This window comes from Anomaloglossus baeobatrachus, chromosome 5, assembly GCF_048569485.1.
Source record: "Anomaloglossus baeobatrachus isolate aAnoBae1 chromosome 5, aAnoBae1.hap1, whole genome shotgun sequence".
Classification (NCBI taxonomy): Eukaryota; Metazoa; Chordata; class Amphibia; order Anura; family Aromobatidae; genus Anomaloglossus; species Anomaloglossus baeobatrachus.
The window spans coordinates 412,831,992-412,847,007 of NC_134357.1; the positions used below are offsets into that span (position 1 = coordinate 412,831,992).

The window sequence follows — 15,016 nt, forward strand, 5'->3', positions numbered from 1 at the left end:
TACATAGTTATGTCGGATGGAAGAAAATAGGACCCCGATGGGGCCCCCGGCATGTTCCCTTCTCACTCCACTATGTCGGCGGTGCTGTTAAGGTTGAGGTACCCATTGCGGGTACGGAGGCTGGAGCCACATGCAGTCTCCTTCACCATCCCTTATGCGGCTCTGGGAGAAGTGGGATCCTGAGCGGTCATCCATATGCTGGGACCGTGCTCCATCCGCAGCCCCTGGTGGAACCTGCCGGACCGGAGCTTCTCCACCCCCAGGGACCGGGCCCTGCAACTTGAAGGTACTCTGTGTCCCCATGTGTGGACTGTACAGGGAGGGTCGCACCTTCTCCCCGGAAGCCGCGGTAGTTCAGTCCGTTGTCTTTTCGGCGGACTTCCGCGCCGACCGTGCCTGCTTGTCGGGCGCGGCCTTAAATTTAGTCCCCGAAAAATCCCGCCCCTGAGCCTGCCTGTCAGGGGTAAGGGTGGGATTACCGGCATGACGTCGGCTTTGAGGGCTGGAGCATCTGGCATGTCTCCCTCCCCCCTCATTGACCACTGTGGGGACTCCAGATTCCCGCTCTTTGATTGTGCCGCCCTCGGCTCCACTCCCCCCTGAGAGCTCCGGCGGCCATATTTGCCATTCTGCCGGTGGATGCTACTCCGCAGCAAAGCTCTGCAGCTCCGGGGGATCCACGACAGGGAATCTGGAGGACACACTCCGCTCGTTAGCGGTTGGTAAGCCACACTGGTCACCCGGTGCTGGTCCCCCTAGGGTGCCGGGGTGTATATATATATATATATATAATCTCTGTTCGGAAAGGCTGTATACCCTTTTCCCATATACCCTCAGTGGTCACTCTCCTGAGAGACAACAGCATATCGTCCACAAGGCGCAAAGCTACTAAGGCACAGATTTTTTTCGCGGCCTGTACCTCTTGTGGGGCTATGTTGCCTGCGGGATCCACCTACCCTCACTGTGATCAATGCTCGACTCCTGCCACACTTGCTCAGCCGGAGCCTGGGGCACTTGTGGGCCCCTCGGCTCATGTAGATCCCCCTGCTCCCCCTGAGCAGGCTGCAGGGACAGAGTCACCGTCGTTGGCCTCTTTCGCTGAGAAACTCTGTCACTTTCTCAATCCATTGCACAGTCTATGGACAAATGGTCATCTAAGCTCCTTGAGGCATTGCAGTCCAGACCGGGCTCTTCACAGGCCCCGGCCCCTTTTAGTCTGTCTCCTCCAGGCCCTTCTCGGTCCGCGCCGCAGCGCGCTCCCAGGATAGCCCCTAGGTCCCAGGTGGAGGACTCCTGCCCGGATCGCAGTCCCAGACCAGCTAAGCGGCCTCGCTGGGACTCTTCCCCGGCCTCCTCACGCTGCTCTGGATCCCAGCTTGAGGACTCTCAGGAAGACGAGGCGGACGCGGGAGCTCAGGGCTCTGACCCTGACTTCGCCCTTAACCTTGATACCCCTGAGGGGGACGCCTTAGTAAATGATCTTATCTCGTCCATCAACCAGGTGTTTGATCTCTCACCCCCGCCTCCCCCTGTAGAGGAGTCGGCTTCTCAGCAGGAGAAACACCAATTCCGTTTCCCCAAACGTACGCGCAATACGTTTTTTGATCACTCTAACTTCAGGGATGCTGTCCAGAAGCCCACAGCGGTCCCGGACAAGCGCTTTGCTAAACGGCACACTGACACGCGTTATCCCTTTCCACCTGAAGTCGTTAAGGGCTGGGCACACTCCCAAGGTGGATCCTCCAGTCTCTAGATTGGCTGCTAGGTCCGTTGTGTCTGTTGCCGATGGCTCATCCCTGAAAGATGCCACTGACAGACAGACAGAGCTCTTGGTGAAGTCTATTTATGAGGCCACGGGCGCGTCTTTCGCCCCGGCCTTTGCGGCCGTGTGGGCTCTCCAAGCAATCTCGGCATGTCTGACTGAGATTAATGCTGTCACGCGGAATTCTGCTCCGCATGTTTCTTCCTTGACCTCTTAGGCATCAGCATTTTCGTCCTACGCCATGAACGCCGTCCTGGACTCCGCTAGCCGTACGGCTGTAGCATCCGCTAACTCCGTGGCAGTCCGCAGGGCCATGTGGCTGCGCGAATGGAAAGCAGACTCGGCTTCCAAAAGGTTCTTAACTGGTTTGCCTTTTTCTGGCGACCGTTTATTTGGCGAACGGTTGGATGAGATTATTAAGGAATCCTCGGGAAAGGACTCCTCCTTACCCCAGTCCAAACCTCAGAGACCTCAGCAGAGAAAAATCCAATCAAGGTTTCAGTCCTTTCGTCCCTCCGCCAAGCCCCAATCCTCTTCGTCCAACCGGCCGGAGAAAGGCCAAAGGAACTCCTATGCGTGGCGGTCCAAGTCACGCCCCCAAAAGGCCGCAGGAGGCACTGCCTCCAAGACGGCCTCCTCATGACTCTCGGCCTCACCTAGCCACATCCTCGGTCGGTGGCAGGCTCTCCTGCTTTGGCGACGCCTGGTGGCCACACGTTCAAGACCGATGGGTGAGAGACATTCTGTCTCATGGTTACAGGATAGAGTTCAGCTCTCGACCTACGGCTCGTTTCTTCAGAACCTCCCCACGCCCCGCACAGGCCGACGCACTTTTTCAGGCAGTAGACGCTCTAAAGATCGAAGGAGTTGTGATTCCCGTTCCCCTTCAGGAACGTGGTTGCGGATTTTACTCCAACTTGTTCGTGGTACCAAAAAAGGACGGGTCATTCCGTCCCGTTCTGGACCTCCAGCTGCTCAACAGACATGTGAGAACCAGACGGTTTCGGATGGAATCTCTCCGCTCGGTCATCGCCTCGATGTCACAAGGAGATTTCCTAGCATCGATCGACATCAAGGATGCTTATCTCCATGTGCCGATCGCACCCGAACATCAACGTTTCCTGCGGTTCGCCATCGGGGACGAACACCTCCAGTTCGTGGCATTGCCCTTCGGCCTGGCGACAGCCCCACGGGTTTTCACCAAAGTCATGGCATCAGTCGTGGCGGTCCTGCACTCTCAGGGCCACTTGGTGATCACCTACTTGGACGATCTCCTAGTCAGGGCCCCTTCTCGGGTGGCGTGTCAACAAAGTCTTACCATCACTCTGGCGACTCTCCAGCAGTTCGGGTGGATCATCAATTTCTCGAAATCCAAGTTGACGCCGACCCAATCACTGACTTACCTCGGGATGGAGTTTCATACCCAGCCAGCGTTAGTCAAGCTACCGCGGGACAAACAGCTTTCTCTGCAGGCGGGGGTGCAATCACTTCTTCGGAGTCAGTCACACCCCTTAAGGCGCCTTATGCACTTCCTGGGGAAGATGGTTGCAGCTATGGAAGCAGTGCCGTTCGCGCAATTCCATCTACGGCCACTCCAATGGGACATTCTTCGCAAATGGGACAAGAGTTCGGCTTCCCTCGACAAGAACATCTCTCTTTCCCTTGCAACCAAAACATCACTTCAGTGGTGGCTCCTACCCACATCTCTGTCTCGGGGAAAATCCTTCCTACCCCCAACCTGGGCCGTGGTCACCACGGACTCGAGCCTGTCAGGTTGGGGAGCGTTTTTTCTCCACCACAGGGCTCAAGGAACCTGGACTCCAATAGAATCGTCCCTTCAGATCAATATCCTGGAGATAAGGGCAGTATATCTAGCCCTATTGGCTTTCCATCGGTGGCTGGAGGGCAGGCAGATCCGAATCCAGTCGGACAACGCCACTGCCGTTGCCTACATCAACCACCAAGGCGGCACTCGCAGTCGTCAAGCCTTCCAGGAAGTCCGACGGATTCTGCAGTGGTTGAAAGTCACAGACTCCACCATCTCCGCAGTTCACATCAGGGGCGTAGAAAACTGGGAAGCAGATTTTCTCAGTCGTCAGGGCATGGACGCGGGAGAATGGTCTCTTCACCCAGATGTGTTTCGAGAGATCTGTCGCCGCTGGGGAACGCCGGACGTCTATCTCATGGCGTCACGACACAACAACAAGGTCCCGGCCTTCATGGCACGGTCTCAGGATCACAGAGCTCTGGCAGCGGACGCTTTAGTCCAGGATTGGTCGCAGTTTCGACTGCCTTATGTGTTTCCCCCTCTGGCGATGCTGCCCAGGGTACTACGCAAGATCAGGTCCGACTGCCGTCGCGCCATTCTCGTCGCTCCAGACTAGCCGAGGCGGTCGTGGTATCCGGATCTGTGGCATCTCACGGTGGGTCAACCGTGGGCACTTCCAGACCGCCCAGACTTGCTGTCACAAGGCCCATTTTTCCATCTGAATTCTGTGGCCCTCAACTTGACTGTGTGGCCATTGAGTCCTGGCTCCTAGCGTCTTCAGGGTTATCCCAGGATGTCATTGCCACCATGAGACAAGCCAGGAAGCCAACGTCCGCCAAGATCTATTACAGGTCTTGGCAAATCTTCTTATCCTGGTGCTCTGATAACGGTTTTCCTCCATGGCCGTTTGCCTTACCCACATTCCTTTCATTCCTACAATCTGGAATGGACAAGGGTTTGTCCCTCGGCTCTCTCAAGGGCCAAGTATCGGCGCTCTCCGTGTTTTTTCAAAAGCGTCTAGCCAGGTTTCCGCAGGTCCGCACGTTCCTGCAGGGGGTTTGCCACTTGCTCCCACCTTACAAACGTCCGTTGGAACCTTGGGATCTTAACAGGGTCCTGACGGCTCTTCAAAAGCCGCCTTTTGAGCCGCTGCGGGATGTCTCTCTCCCGTCTTTCGCAGAAGGTGGCCTTCCTGGTGGCAGTCACTTCGGAGAGTGTCTGAGCTTGCAGCGCTGTCATGCAAAGCTCCCTTCCTGGTTTTCCACCAGGATATGGTGGTTCTGCGTCCTGTCCCGGAATTTCTCCCTAAGGTGGTATCCCCTTTTCATCTAAATCAGGATATCTCCTTGCCTTCCTTTTGCCCTAATCCAATTCACCAGTGTGAAAAGGATTTGCACTCTTTGGATCTAGTGAGAGCACTCCGGTTCTACGTGTCTCGCACGGCGCCCCTGCGCCGTTCAGACGCGCTCTTTGTCCTTGTCGCTGGCCAGTGTAAGGGTTCTCAGGCCTCCAAGTCAACCTTGGCTCGGTGGATCAAGGAACCGATTCTCGAGGCCTACCGTACTTCTGGGCTTCCGCTCCCTTCAGGGCTGAAAGCCCATTCTACCAGAGCCGTAGGTGCGTCCTGGGCATTGCGGCACCGGGCGACGGCTCAGTAGGTGTGTCAGGCAGCTACGTGGTCTAGTCTGCACACTTTCACGAAGCACTATCAAGTGCATACCTATGCTTCGGCAGACGCCAGTCTCGGTAGGCGAGTCCTCCAGGCGGCGGTTGCCCACCTGTAAGAGGGGGCCGTTTTCGGCTCTTTTTTATTGAGGTATTCTTTTACCCACCCAGGGACTGCTCTTGGACGTCCCAATTGTCTGGGTCTCCCAATGGAGCGACAAAGAAAAAGGGAATTTTGTTTACTTACCGTAAATTCCTTTTCTTCTAGCTCCTATTGGGAGACCCAGCACCCACCCCTGTGCCCTTTGGGCTGGTTGTTCTTTTGTGTACACATGTTGTTGATGTTGATTTGTTCTTTTGGTTCATGGTCTTCAGTTCAACGAACATCCTTCGGATTGAATTTACCCTAGACCAATTTATAAGTTTTCTCCTTCCTGCTTTTGCACCAAAACTGAGGAGCCCGTGGTCCACGGGAGGGTGTATAGGCAGAGGGGAGGGGTTACACTTTTTTAAAAGTGTAATACTTTGTGTGGCCTCTAGAGGCAGAAGCTATACACCCAATTGTCTGGGTCTCCCAATAGGAGCTAGAAGAAAAGGAATTTACGGTAAGTAAACAAAATTCCATTTTTTTCCCCCAAATATTGGGAGAAAGTGGGGGGTGCGTCTTATGGTCTGAATGTGGCTGCAGGGAATGAGGGTGCTGTGGTGGAGCGGGTCATCTGGGGCACGAGCAGGCTGTAGCAGCCTGCTGTGACCACATGGGCCCGCTCATTTAATATGCACGCCCATCCTCCTGCCCATAATCTCTCAGCGCTGAAGTCAGCGCTGACAGGTGGGTGGGGTGATGGGCGGGGAATGCGCGCATATTAAACAGCCTGCCCGCATGATCACCCCTGGCAACTACAGCCTGGAGTGATCATGTGCGGCTGTATTCACTGCCCCCGTGCATCATTATCAGCGCGGGGTGCAGTGAATCAGTGCACTCACCCGTCACCGTATGTGGAGCCATCCCCCTAATGCATCGCGATGTCTTCCTGTCTGTCCCGGTCAGCTGATCTGTGTAGAAAGCGGTGAGCACAGCGATGACGTCATCGCTGTGCGCCCCGCTAGCGTCCACACAGATCAGCTGACCGGGACAGAAAGGAAGACATCGCGATGCTGCAGGGGGACGGCTCCACACACGGTGACTGCTCCACTCAGCGGCGCTGCAGCTGAGACAGAGAGGAAGATGATCCATGCTGCATGGAGTGAGGAAAGGTGAGTATAAACGTTTGGTTTTTTTTTTTTTTGTTTTTTTTTCTGTGCCACAGGATACAGGCCATATACCAGGATGGGGCTATTTTATGAGCAGGATGGGGGTATATTATGAGCAGGATGGGGTATATGAGCAGGATCGTATACAAGGCAGGTGGATCGTTACCAGATTGGGGTACCTTAGTAGAGAATTTGGGGACATTACTCCCATAACAGTGTCAGCAGCAGATCCTCGCCCCATAACAGTGTGTCATGACCACATTTTTTGGTTAAAATTTTATTTTCTTATTTTCCTCCTCTAAAACTAGGGTGCGTCTTATGGTCCAGTGCATCTTTCTAGTCCGAAAAATATGGCATTTTGTCTTTGCTCCAAAGCAAGGTAAAAGAGGTGGCAGTAACTGGAATAAATCCGAGTTAGACATTATAGAGACTAAGCCTTACGCAGTAATAGCTTTTTGGTATTTAATATATTTATTCATGGCCCACATATCTGGAGCATTACACTTTATCTCCCACTGTTAAGAGGTTCAATGCTGGAAAGACGTGTGCCTGACTAATAGGCCAATAATGACAAGTCTGAGCGTTTCTGCTTTGGAAATATAGATTTATAATTATAAGTTTTAACAATTTTTTTTTTATATCTATTTTTAAGGTTTAAACCCAATGAAGAGCAATGTGGACATAAAGCCCCTCCACAGACTTTAGAGGAGGAGCCCCCAATATTTGAAGAAGTAGGCTTGGAGAATGGTGAATCCAAGGACCAACCCATGGACGAACTGCCCACAAAGGAACACAACCTGGCTTCACCAGAAGAACAACTTATAAAACAAGATGCAGAATGTCACCCAGAGGATAAGGAGACTTTGTCTAAGGATCCACCAGTGGAAATCATGGCGGTAGATTCAATACAAGAACATTTTGGTAGTTTACCCGAGAATTTACTTACAGACAAATTTGGACACCAATGTACAGTGAGTACAGCGAATGCGGTGGTGCAATGTGATCTACCCTTAGTCGAAACCTGTGGTACAGAGGAGCCATCACCTTTGGAACTTGTTACTGCTGTCTCTTGGTACACAGAGGAAGCCGGGCTGACCTCTGTGTACACTGTCCAGTCACTGGTTATGCCTCCTACTAATGTCCTTGAAGAAAACCCAGAACTGACCACGGAGAATATATTATTACATCCATCTTTATGTCTTGAAGCCCTAGGAAATCCTCTGCATGGACTGGCACAAGGTGGCTTTAGTCTACCATCTAATGAACCAATACAAGAAGATCCTGTTGTCACTGCACATATATATCCAGAAATATTTAATGCAGCTCCTTCCCAAAGTAATGTAGTAGGGACTGATGTTCCCCATGACACGTCAAGTGGTGCAGTTTTAGAAGGACCCTCACCAGCGCCTTCTACTGAACGTGAGTGCACATTACATCATGAGACTAAAGCAGGACCATGTTCAGGTACAGATGCTTCGCTTACAGACGTGCCATTAGTAAAGTCTGCTATTGATCAGCATCCAAATGTGCTGTTGGCTCCCAACCAAGATGAGCTATTAGTAAATGCTCCATCTGCGTTGCAATCCGGACAAAGTAGCAACTTATGTGTAGAGCAGTTTACCCTGGCACCTTGGCATGCGGCAACAGAAGATAATGACACTGTTAAATCAGGTGATGAGCCTTTGGATACTTTGTTTGACGAACAAGACTCGGAACTTCTGGTGCCTAAAACAGACTGGTGCGGGGGTAAACGAAAGCACTGCTGGTCTCCATGTCACCCTGCAGCAAAAAGGCCTCCTTTACATTGCCAGCCAATGCCTATGTGGGTATTGCACCAGCTTCCCAGTTCAGAGCAGCAGCCAACGATCCCTGTGTTTAGTGGCTATGTGGATAGAGACCTCAGTAATAAGGCAGCGGAAGGCAATGCGACCACACTTTGTTATAACCCTAAGTTGGCACAGTATGAAGCCTCGTCAGAATCTGACTGGGATTCCCAGCTTGTGTCTCAGGACTGTAATAACCCCCAGCAGGCTGCTCACCTTGGAGAACTGAGGACGGCCCAGGTCAGCCTAGATGAGAGCTGGTATAGAAAACAGCTCGGATCAGTGCTGGCTCATGAACAAACTTTGGGTTCTCCCAGCACCACACAGACTGTAACCCTGTCACATACATCATATGACCTTTATCTAAGCGGGGTGGCATCGTGAAGGCACTAGTTCTGTCAGTAAAGTGACTGATGGTATCATCTCCTGCTCTACTGCTTATGTTTATCTTGCTCCCATTTGGTCCATTACTCCAGCTTTTTGTATGTCTTTCCCCACCCCCGCTGCTCCTTCCGGGATGGATGAGTTAGTGAGCCCTCTGCTTCTGCCCACAGCTATTAAGTGCATCTTAATGACTCTTAATGGTACAGACAAGTTCTCGCTGGAGTTTAAATGCTGAATGTTGTAATCCTGCCAAGAACCAGGCTAATTTTATACCTGAACAGCCTGGAAGAGCAGGCACGTTTACATGTCCCATCAAAAATATCCCTCTTTTTATGAAAGGAGTTGATAAATGGTCAGATATAAAACCTAAGGTACATGCTCCAATGGTACAAACTACAATTGCCATATTAAATGTAATTTTATATTATGTGGCAAGACACTATTGATCTCTGGGTCACTTCATAGGTCGGGCAGACTGTTCTAATTAATTTTGCATTAGAGTATGCATAAAACCATGTGGTTGGCCACAAAGGTTTTAGGATCTATTCACATGCTGCAGAAATTCTCATTTCTCTGAATGGGGGGGTTACTGATTTTCAGATAAAACTTCATTCTGATGAATTAGACGATCAATGAAATGTCTACTGCATATGAATATCCCATTATTGTTATTGGGCAGGTGATCAGCTAACCCTCATACCGTTTGTTAAAACATTCTCCTGGTTTACATCCACTCTGTATAGTGATTGACTAGAGGGAGTAATGTCCTTTCTCATACTTTTAGGATGACTCGGTTGACGGCACTTTTTTGCCAGCTACTGTGCCGCTACTGAATTGCAAACCCGTAGACATATGGGACCTCTGGAGATACTAGTGAACCACCATTCTGGGGTTAGGGAACGTTGGGTCATTAAATTGGTTGTCACTCAGCTTCCGGAGAGACTGTACTATATGCGTACAAAGCAAACCCCATACAATAGGTGCAAATATGTCCATAGCCCCACCATGTACGCAATATATCACATTCCTGGAGACATCGTGTATGGTCATCGCAGTTGTTCATTTACACATGACACTGTTGATAGGATTGTATATAACACCATTATTTTAAAGTATTTGTATTTTCTGATCATATAATTTTTTTTAGTTTTTTTTTTTTTAGCTTTTATTATTATATAGGGTTATATCTGATATTTAGGCAGCAGCATCGGGATACGTCATCACCACAGTGCTTGTATACAGGAGCATACTGTACACCAGTGTCATTCTTTGGGATTTTTCGTTTCCTTTCTTCCCTAGATGGCAGTATTTCATACAGTCTTCTTAATTTCCTGTAACAATTGAGGTCTTCAGCCCTGAAAATAGTTGTGACCACTATTATAGAATGGATCTCATATGTATGTCCCTCAGTGTTCTCCTACCTCTATGATGTGAATTTGTAACTTATTATTTTTATAAAAATAAACTCTACTTTTTTTTTCTTTGTTGCTTTCATGTGACAATTACCATGGATACGGTATATTTTCTAATATAAATATTATTTAATGGGGGGGGATATTTTAGCAGTGTACCTAATGAGTACTATCGGCTTTGGTCGCGAAAGCTATACTTCTGGATTGTGCTACACTCAGAATGTAGCTTCTAGTACCGGCAGGTGACCAGTGTTGTGTGTAAGGGGCTGTATGACCATTCATTGCAATGGCTAAGTCAGCCCCCTTCTTTGTTTATGTATAGGGTGTGACAGAGAATGAGGCTATTGAAATGTGCCAGCCTCCTTCATTTCAAGCATTGATGACGCAACAACACAACGAAACCTGTCCAACATTGAGCACAAACTGGTAGATTTGCTGCCAGGACTAAGGCTGAAGATTATTTTCTGTGACGACGTGCCAGATTCTTGTTGGGTTTTATACAAGATTAATGCATAGATTGTTTGTCTGTTTCTATTTCCCTTCCCTCCCCCCCCATATACTTTGCACTGTAGATAGGCATGTTCTCATAAGCTACTGCAAGTGATGAGTGTGCCGTTCAGTATTCGGGTGCTCTTAACGAGCAGTTGCTGCTCCGATGGCTGCAAGTACACAAGTATAATAGAACTCAATGGAAACACCAGCATTTTTTTTGATAAATCTTCTGTGACAACTCTCAAGTCCCCATTGACTTCCATTATAATCGAGTTGCAGCCATTCGAGCATTGACTGCTCATTAAAAGCACCCAAATACCAAACTTTTCGCTCATCACTAGCCACTGCGTATTATCCATATGTGAGATCTCCTATTTCTCAAGTCACCCTCCATGACAGCACCACAGGAGGTTTACTCTCCACCCTAGTAGGGACAGGAAATACAAACAGGTTAAAAGGCCCCTCCCTGCTTCCCTCGTCAATGGTTTTCCTGTCCCTTTCAGGATGAAGAGGTTACTATGGTGCGCCGTGGCTGGCGAGCTGAGTATCCACCTTCTGATACCGGTTTAGCCAGGCAGCTGAGGTCGTCAGCTCTGCCCTCCTCCTCCACTGCTGCTCCCCCACTTTCCATGGTTTACCATCACTCCCCCTATCTCCTCCAGCGGGGAAGGTACTAGTAATTTCCCTCTCACCCTCTCTTAGGCTAGTGCCACACATCCGTGCCTCCGGTACGTGTTTGGCATTTTTTACACATACCGGCGGCACGGAGACACGTACAGCAATGCTACCCTATGGTAGCAGGCACACACACGTAAAACCACACGGAACGTGTGTCCGTGTGCGTTTGTACGTGTGTGCGCTTTTCAAAGCGCTGACATGTCCGTTTTTTCACCGGCAGCACGGGTGTCACACGGCCCGCACCCGTACCACACGGGTGTAGTGTGGATGCGGTCCCGTGTGACACGCGCCGGAGAAAACACACGTCAGTGAAAAAAAAACAAAACATTAACTCACCTTCTCCAGCCCTCCTGTCTCTGCCGCTGCTGCCTCTTGCTGCCGACCGCCGCTCATTATTTTCATTGAATATTCACTTCACTGCCTGGCAGCAGCAGCAGCGGGGAGACGGGAGGGCTGGAGACCGAGGATCAGCACCGCGGACATCAGGAAGGACCAGGTGAGTATAATAATTACCGGTTCTACGTGTGCTATCGCGGATAGCACACGTAGAACACACGTGTCACGCACGTACCAGAGACACGTACTTACCTGCACACAACACGCAGGGAAAACACGTGTCTCTCAGCACGTGCGTGAATTTCACGTGAGTGTGGCAGAAGCCTTAGGGAGACAAGGTTCCTGCCCCAAAGAAGGACAAAAACTCTAGCTAGAAGTGTGTCATGGGATGCTCCCATCAATCTCCCGCTAAAAAACTGTGCCTGAGGGCGTGGCCTGAGCAGCATGTGAGGAAGACCTGTGTAGAGAGAGCTCCTGCAAAAAACTCCTGTATAATCCTGTCCAGCTGGGGTTAAAGTTTGTTTTACTGCTTTCCTGGAGTGGTGACCTCTCCTAGACTGAGGGGGCTTCAAAGACCTGAGTGATATGACCAGAACTCGGGCTGATAAGAAGCGCGGGACACAGGCCACACTCATGGACGCTGGAGCTTCAGGTGGGGGCAGGGCGTCTGATGCAATAGCTCGCCTCAGCAAGTTTGCACGAGATCAGCCTAAGATACCTGGAGCTGTTAAGCAGTCTGACCCCAGCGTGGAGGAGCTGCAGATCCCGGGACAAGAACTGTTGGGGGAGGCAGAGCAGCAGGGAGCTGTGAGTATGTTGGCTGCTGCCAATAATGTGGAGCAGGGGGACAACCTTAGAGCTGCAGATGAAAACACAGATCCTGGGAGAGCAGAGCCCACCCTCAGTGATGTGCTTGCAGCAGTAAACACCTGCAACAATATGCTAGCCACTTTGAACATACAGATGGGAGGAATTAAAATGGACATTTCATCTATCAGGCACGAGTTGCAGGGGGTCAATGTACGGGTGGGGGCCCTGGAAGACCGGGTCAGTGCCACAGAGGATAAGCTTCCCCCTCTGACTCGGGACCTTGGCAGAGCAATCCACAATATCTCATTGCTTAGGGCTAAGGTGGACGATCTAGAAAACAGATCCCGCAGAAGCAATCTCCGACTGGTCGGGGTCCCAGAAAAGGCAGAAGGCAATAATCCAGTAGCTTTTTTTGAAATGTGGCTCCCCAAGACTTTGGGTATGGATCTGTTTTCTCCTTTCTTCACTATTGAGCGGGCACATAGGGTCCCCACTAGACCCCCACCACCAGGGGCACCCCCTCGTCCTATCCTCCTCAAGCTACTGCACTTCAGGGACACTGCGCTCCGCAGAGCCCGGGAGATTAAGGATCTGGCTATTGACGGCCATAAGGTCTCACTGTACCCGGATTTTTCCACTGAAATCCAGCAGAGGAGAGCGCAATTTATTGATGTCAAAAAACGCCTGAGGCAGCTGCAGATCTCTTACTCAATGCTATACCCTACCAGGCTGCGAGTGGTGGCGGATGGTGGGACAAAGTTTTTTGACACTCCAAAGGATGCAGCCGCATGGCTCGATACCAATGAAAAAGGACTGCGCAGAAATCACCGCTGAGGATTATTGCGGATTCCTTGCTGTTGGACTTGCTGAGGTGAACGTGCTATGTTTCCCAGCTGGAACACTTATGGACGGTTGGCAGGAGCCACCCAGATAGGTTACTATGCAGTTGATGACTGTTCAGGAATTTAAACCGTTATGTGCTCTTACGGTTATGTTTAGCCCCACTTCCCTCTGTTTGAGAGGAATGTCCTGGTTTACTGTGTATGTTTTTATGTTGTTTGACCTTTTTGTTTTATGCACCTGTTTGGTCTATGCTCATCTATGGGAACTGCTGCAGATGGGTCCGGGGGTCCCCGCTTGCTGCCCCCTGCTGTTACATATGTGCACTCACCCTTATGGCGAAGGAGGTTAATATAGTGGCCTGGAATGTGGGAGGATTGGGTGAAGCCACTAAAAGATGTGCAGTTTTTCTGTTTCTACAGCAGCTTAAGCCAGACATAATATTCTTATCAGAAACGCACTTGGTGAAGGAGCGGCTCCACTTGCTCCACAAAAAATGGATAGCCCATGAGTATCACTCTGTATATACCACACATTCCAGGGGGGTGAGTGTCCTGATACACAGGACAGTGCCGTTTGAGTGTCTTAAATCTTCTGTGGATCAGGAGGGTAGATTTGTATGTCTTTACTGTGTCCTTCATAATGTGCGCTGTGTTCTAGTTGCAATTTATATTCCGCCGCCATACACAGGGGAACCATTGAAACGTATCCTCAATTTTGTTGCTTCCCTCCCTGAGGTCCCCACCCTATTAGTAGGAGACTATAATAATTACTTGCACCCGTATTGGGATAAGTTACATACAGGGAATATCTCAGTGGGGGCGGCAGCTAAAATCCCTTGCCAGACTGATGGAGGAGGTGGGATATGTAGATGTTTGGCGTATTAGAAACCCGCAGGTCCGGCAGTATTCATGCTATTCTAGTTCTCATCATTCACTGTCCCGGATTGACCTGGCCATTGGAAATGCTCAGCTGCTGCCTTGTGTAGCTTCAGTCACGTACCTGGCCAGGGGGGTGTCTGACCATTCCCCACTACAGGTCCGTCTAAGGCTTGGGGACCCAGACCGGCTGGCGGGGATACCATGGCGGCTCAACCCTTTTTGGATACAACTGATAGGGGGCACTCTGACTGACACTATACGGGAATATTTTGTGACAAATGACGGTACGGCATCTAAACATATAGTGTGGGACGCAATGAAGGCGTATGTTCGTGGGACATATATTAGGGAAATTTGCACCCGAAAGGCGAAAACAAGAGAGCGCACTAAGTATCTGACGGACACTTTAGGTGATGCAGAACGACTTCTTATATCTAACCCTACAGATGATGCCAAGCGGGACTTAGAGAGGGCACAGAGAGCTCTGAGAAACCATATGACTTCCTTGGCCACTAACAAACGCTTTTTCCTTAAGCAGCGGTACTTTATGGAGGGGGAGAGTGTGGGACATTGTGTCGCCCTGGGCAAGCCAGGGGACACAGATAACAACACACACGCACCCCACATTCCCTGCAGGTACACCAGCTAACCCATAAATCCTTGTTGCCTTCCTCCAGAGGTTGATGATGCACACCAGGGGGTGGGCCAGGCGGTTGGCTCCGCCCACCTAGGAGCTCACAACTCTGGAGGCAGGAAGTAAACCAGGCAGATTAGCCCAGGCAGGGCTAGAGTGCAGAGGAGCTCAGGAGATTAGCCCAGAGAGGGCAAGAGTGAAGACAGAGTGAAGTCTAGCAGAGGGCTAGAGTAAACAGAGAAGTGAAAGTGGTGAAAGTAGAGAAGTGTAAAGGAGA

The 15,016-nt window shown here is 50.5% G+C and overlaps 1 protein-coding gene across 1 annotated transcript in view; it reads left to right on the forward strand.

Moving 5' to 3' along the window:
• DBF4B (DBF4B-CDC7 kinase regulatory subunit) overlaps positions 1-10,084 on the forward strand; it is a 133,174-nt gene extending 123,090 nt beyond the window's left edge. The window contains exon 13 of the mRNA XM_075347721.1: positions 7,102-10,084. Coding sequence (XP_075203836.1) covers positions 7,102-8,656 — 1,555 coding nt within the window. The 3' untranslated portion in view covers positions 8,657-10,084. The remainder of the gene's footprint in view (positions 1-7,101) is intronic.
• The last annotated feature ends 4,932 nt before the right edge of the window (positions 10,085-15,016 follow it).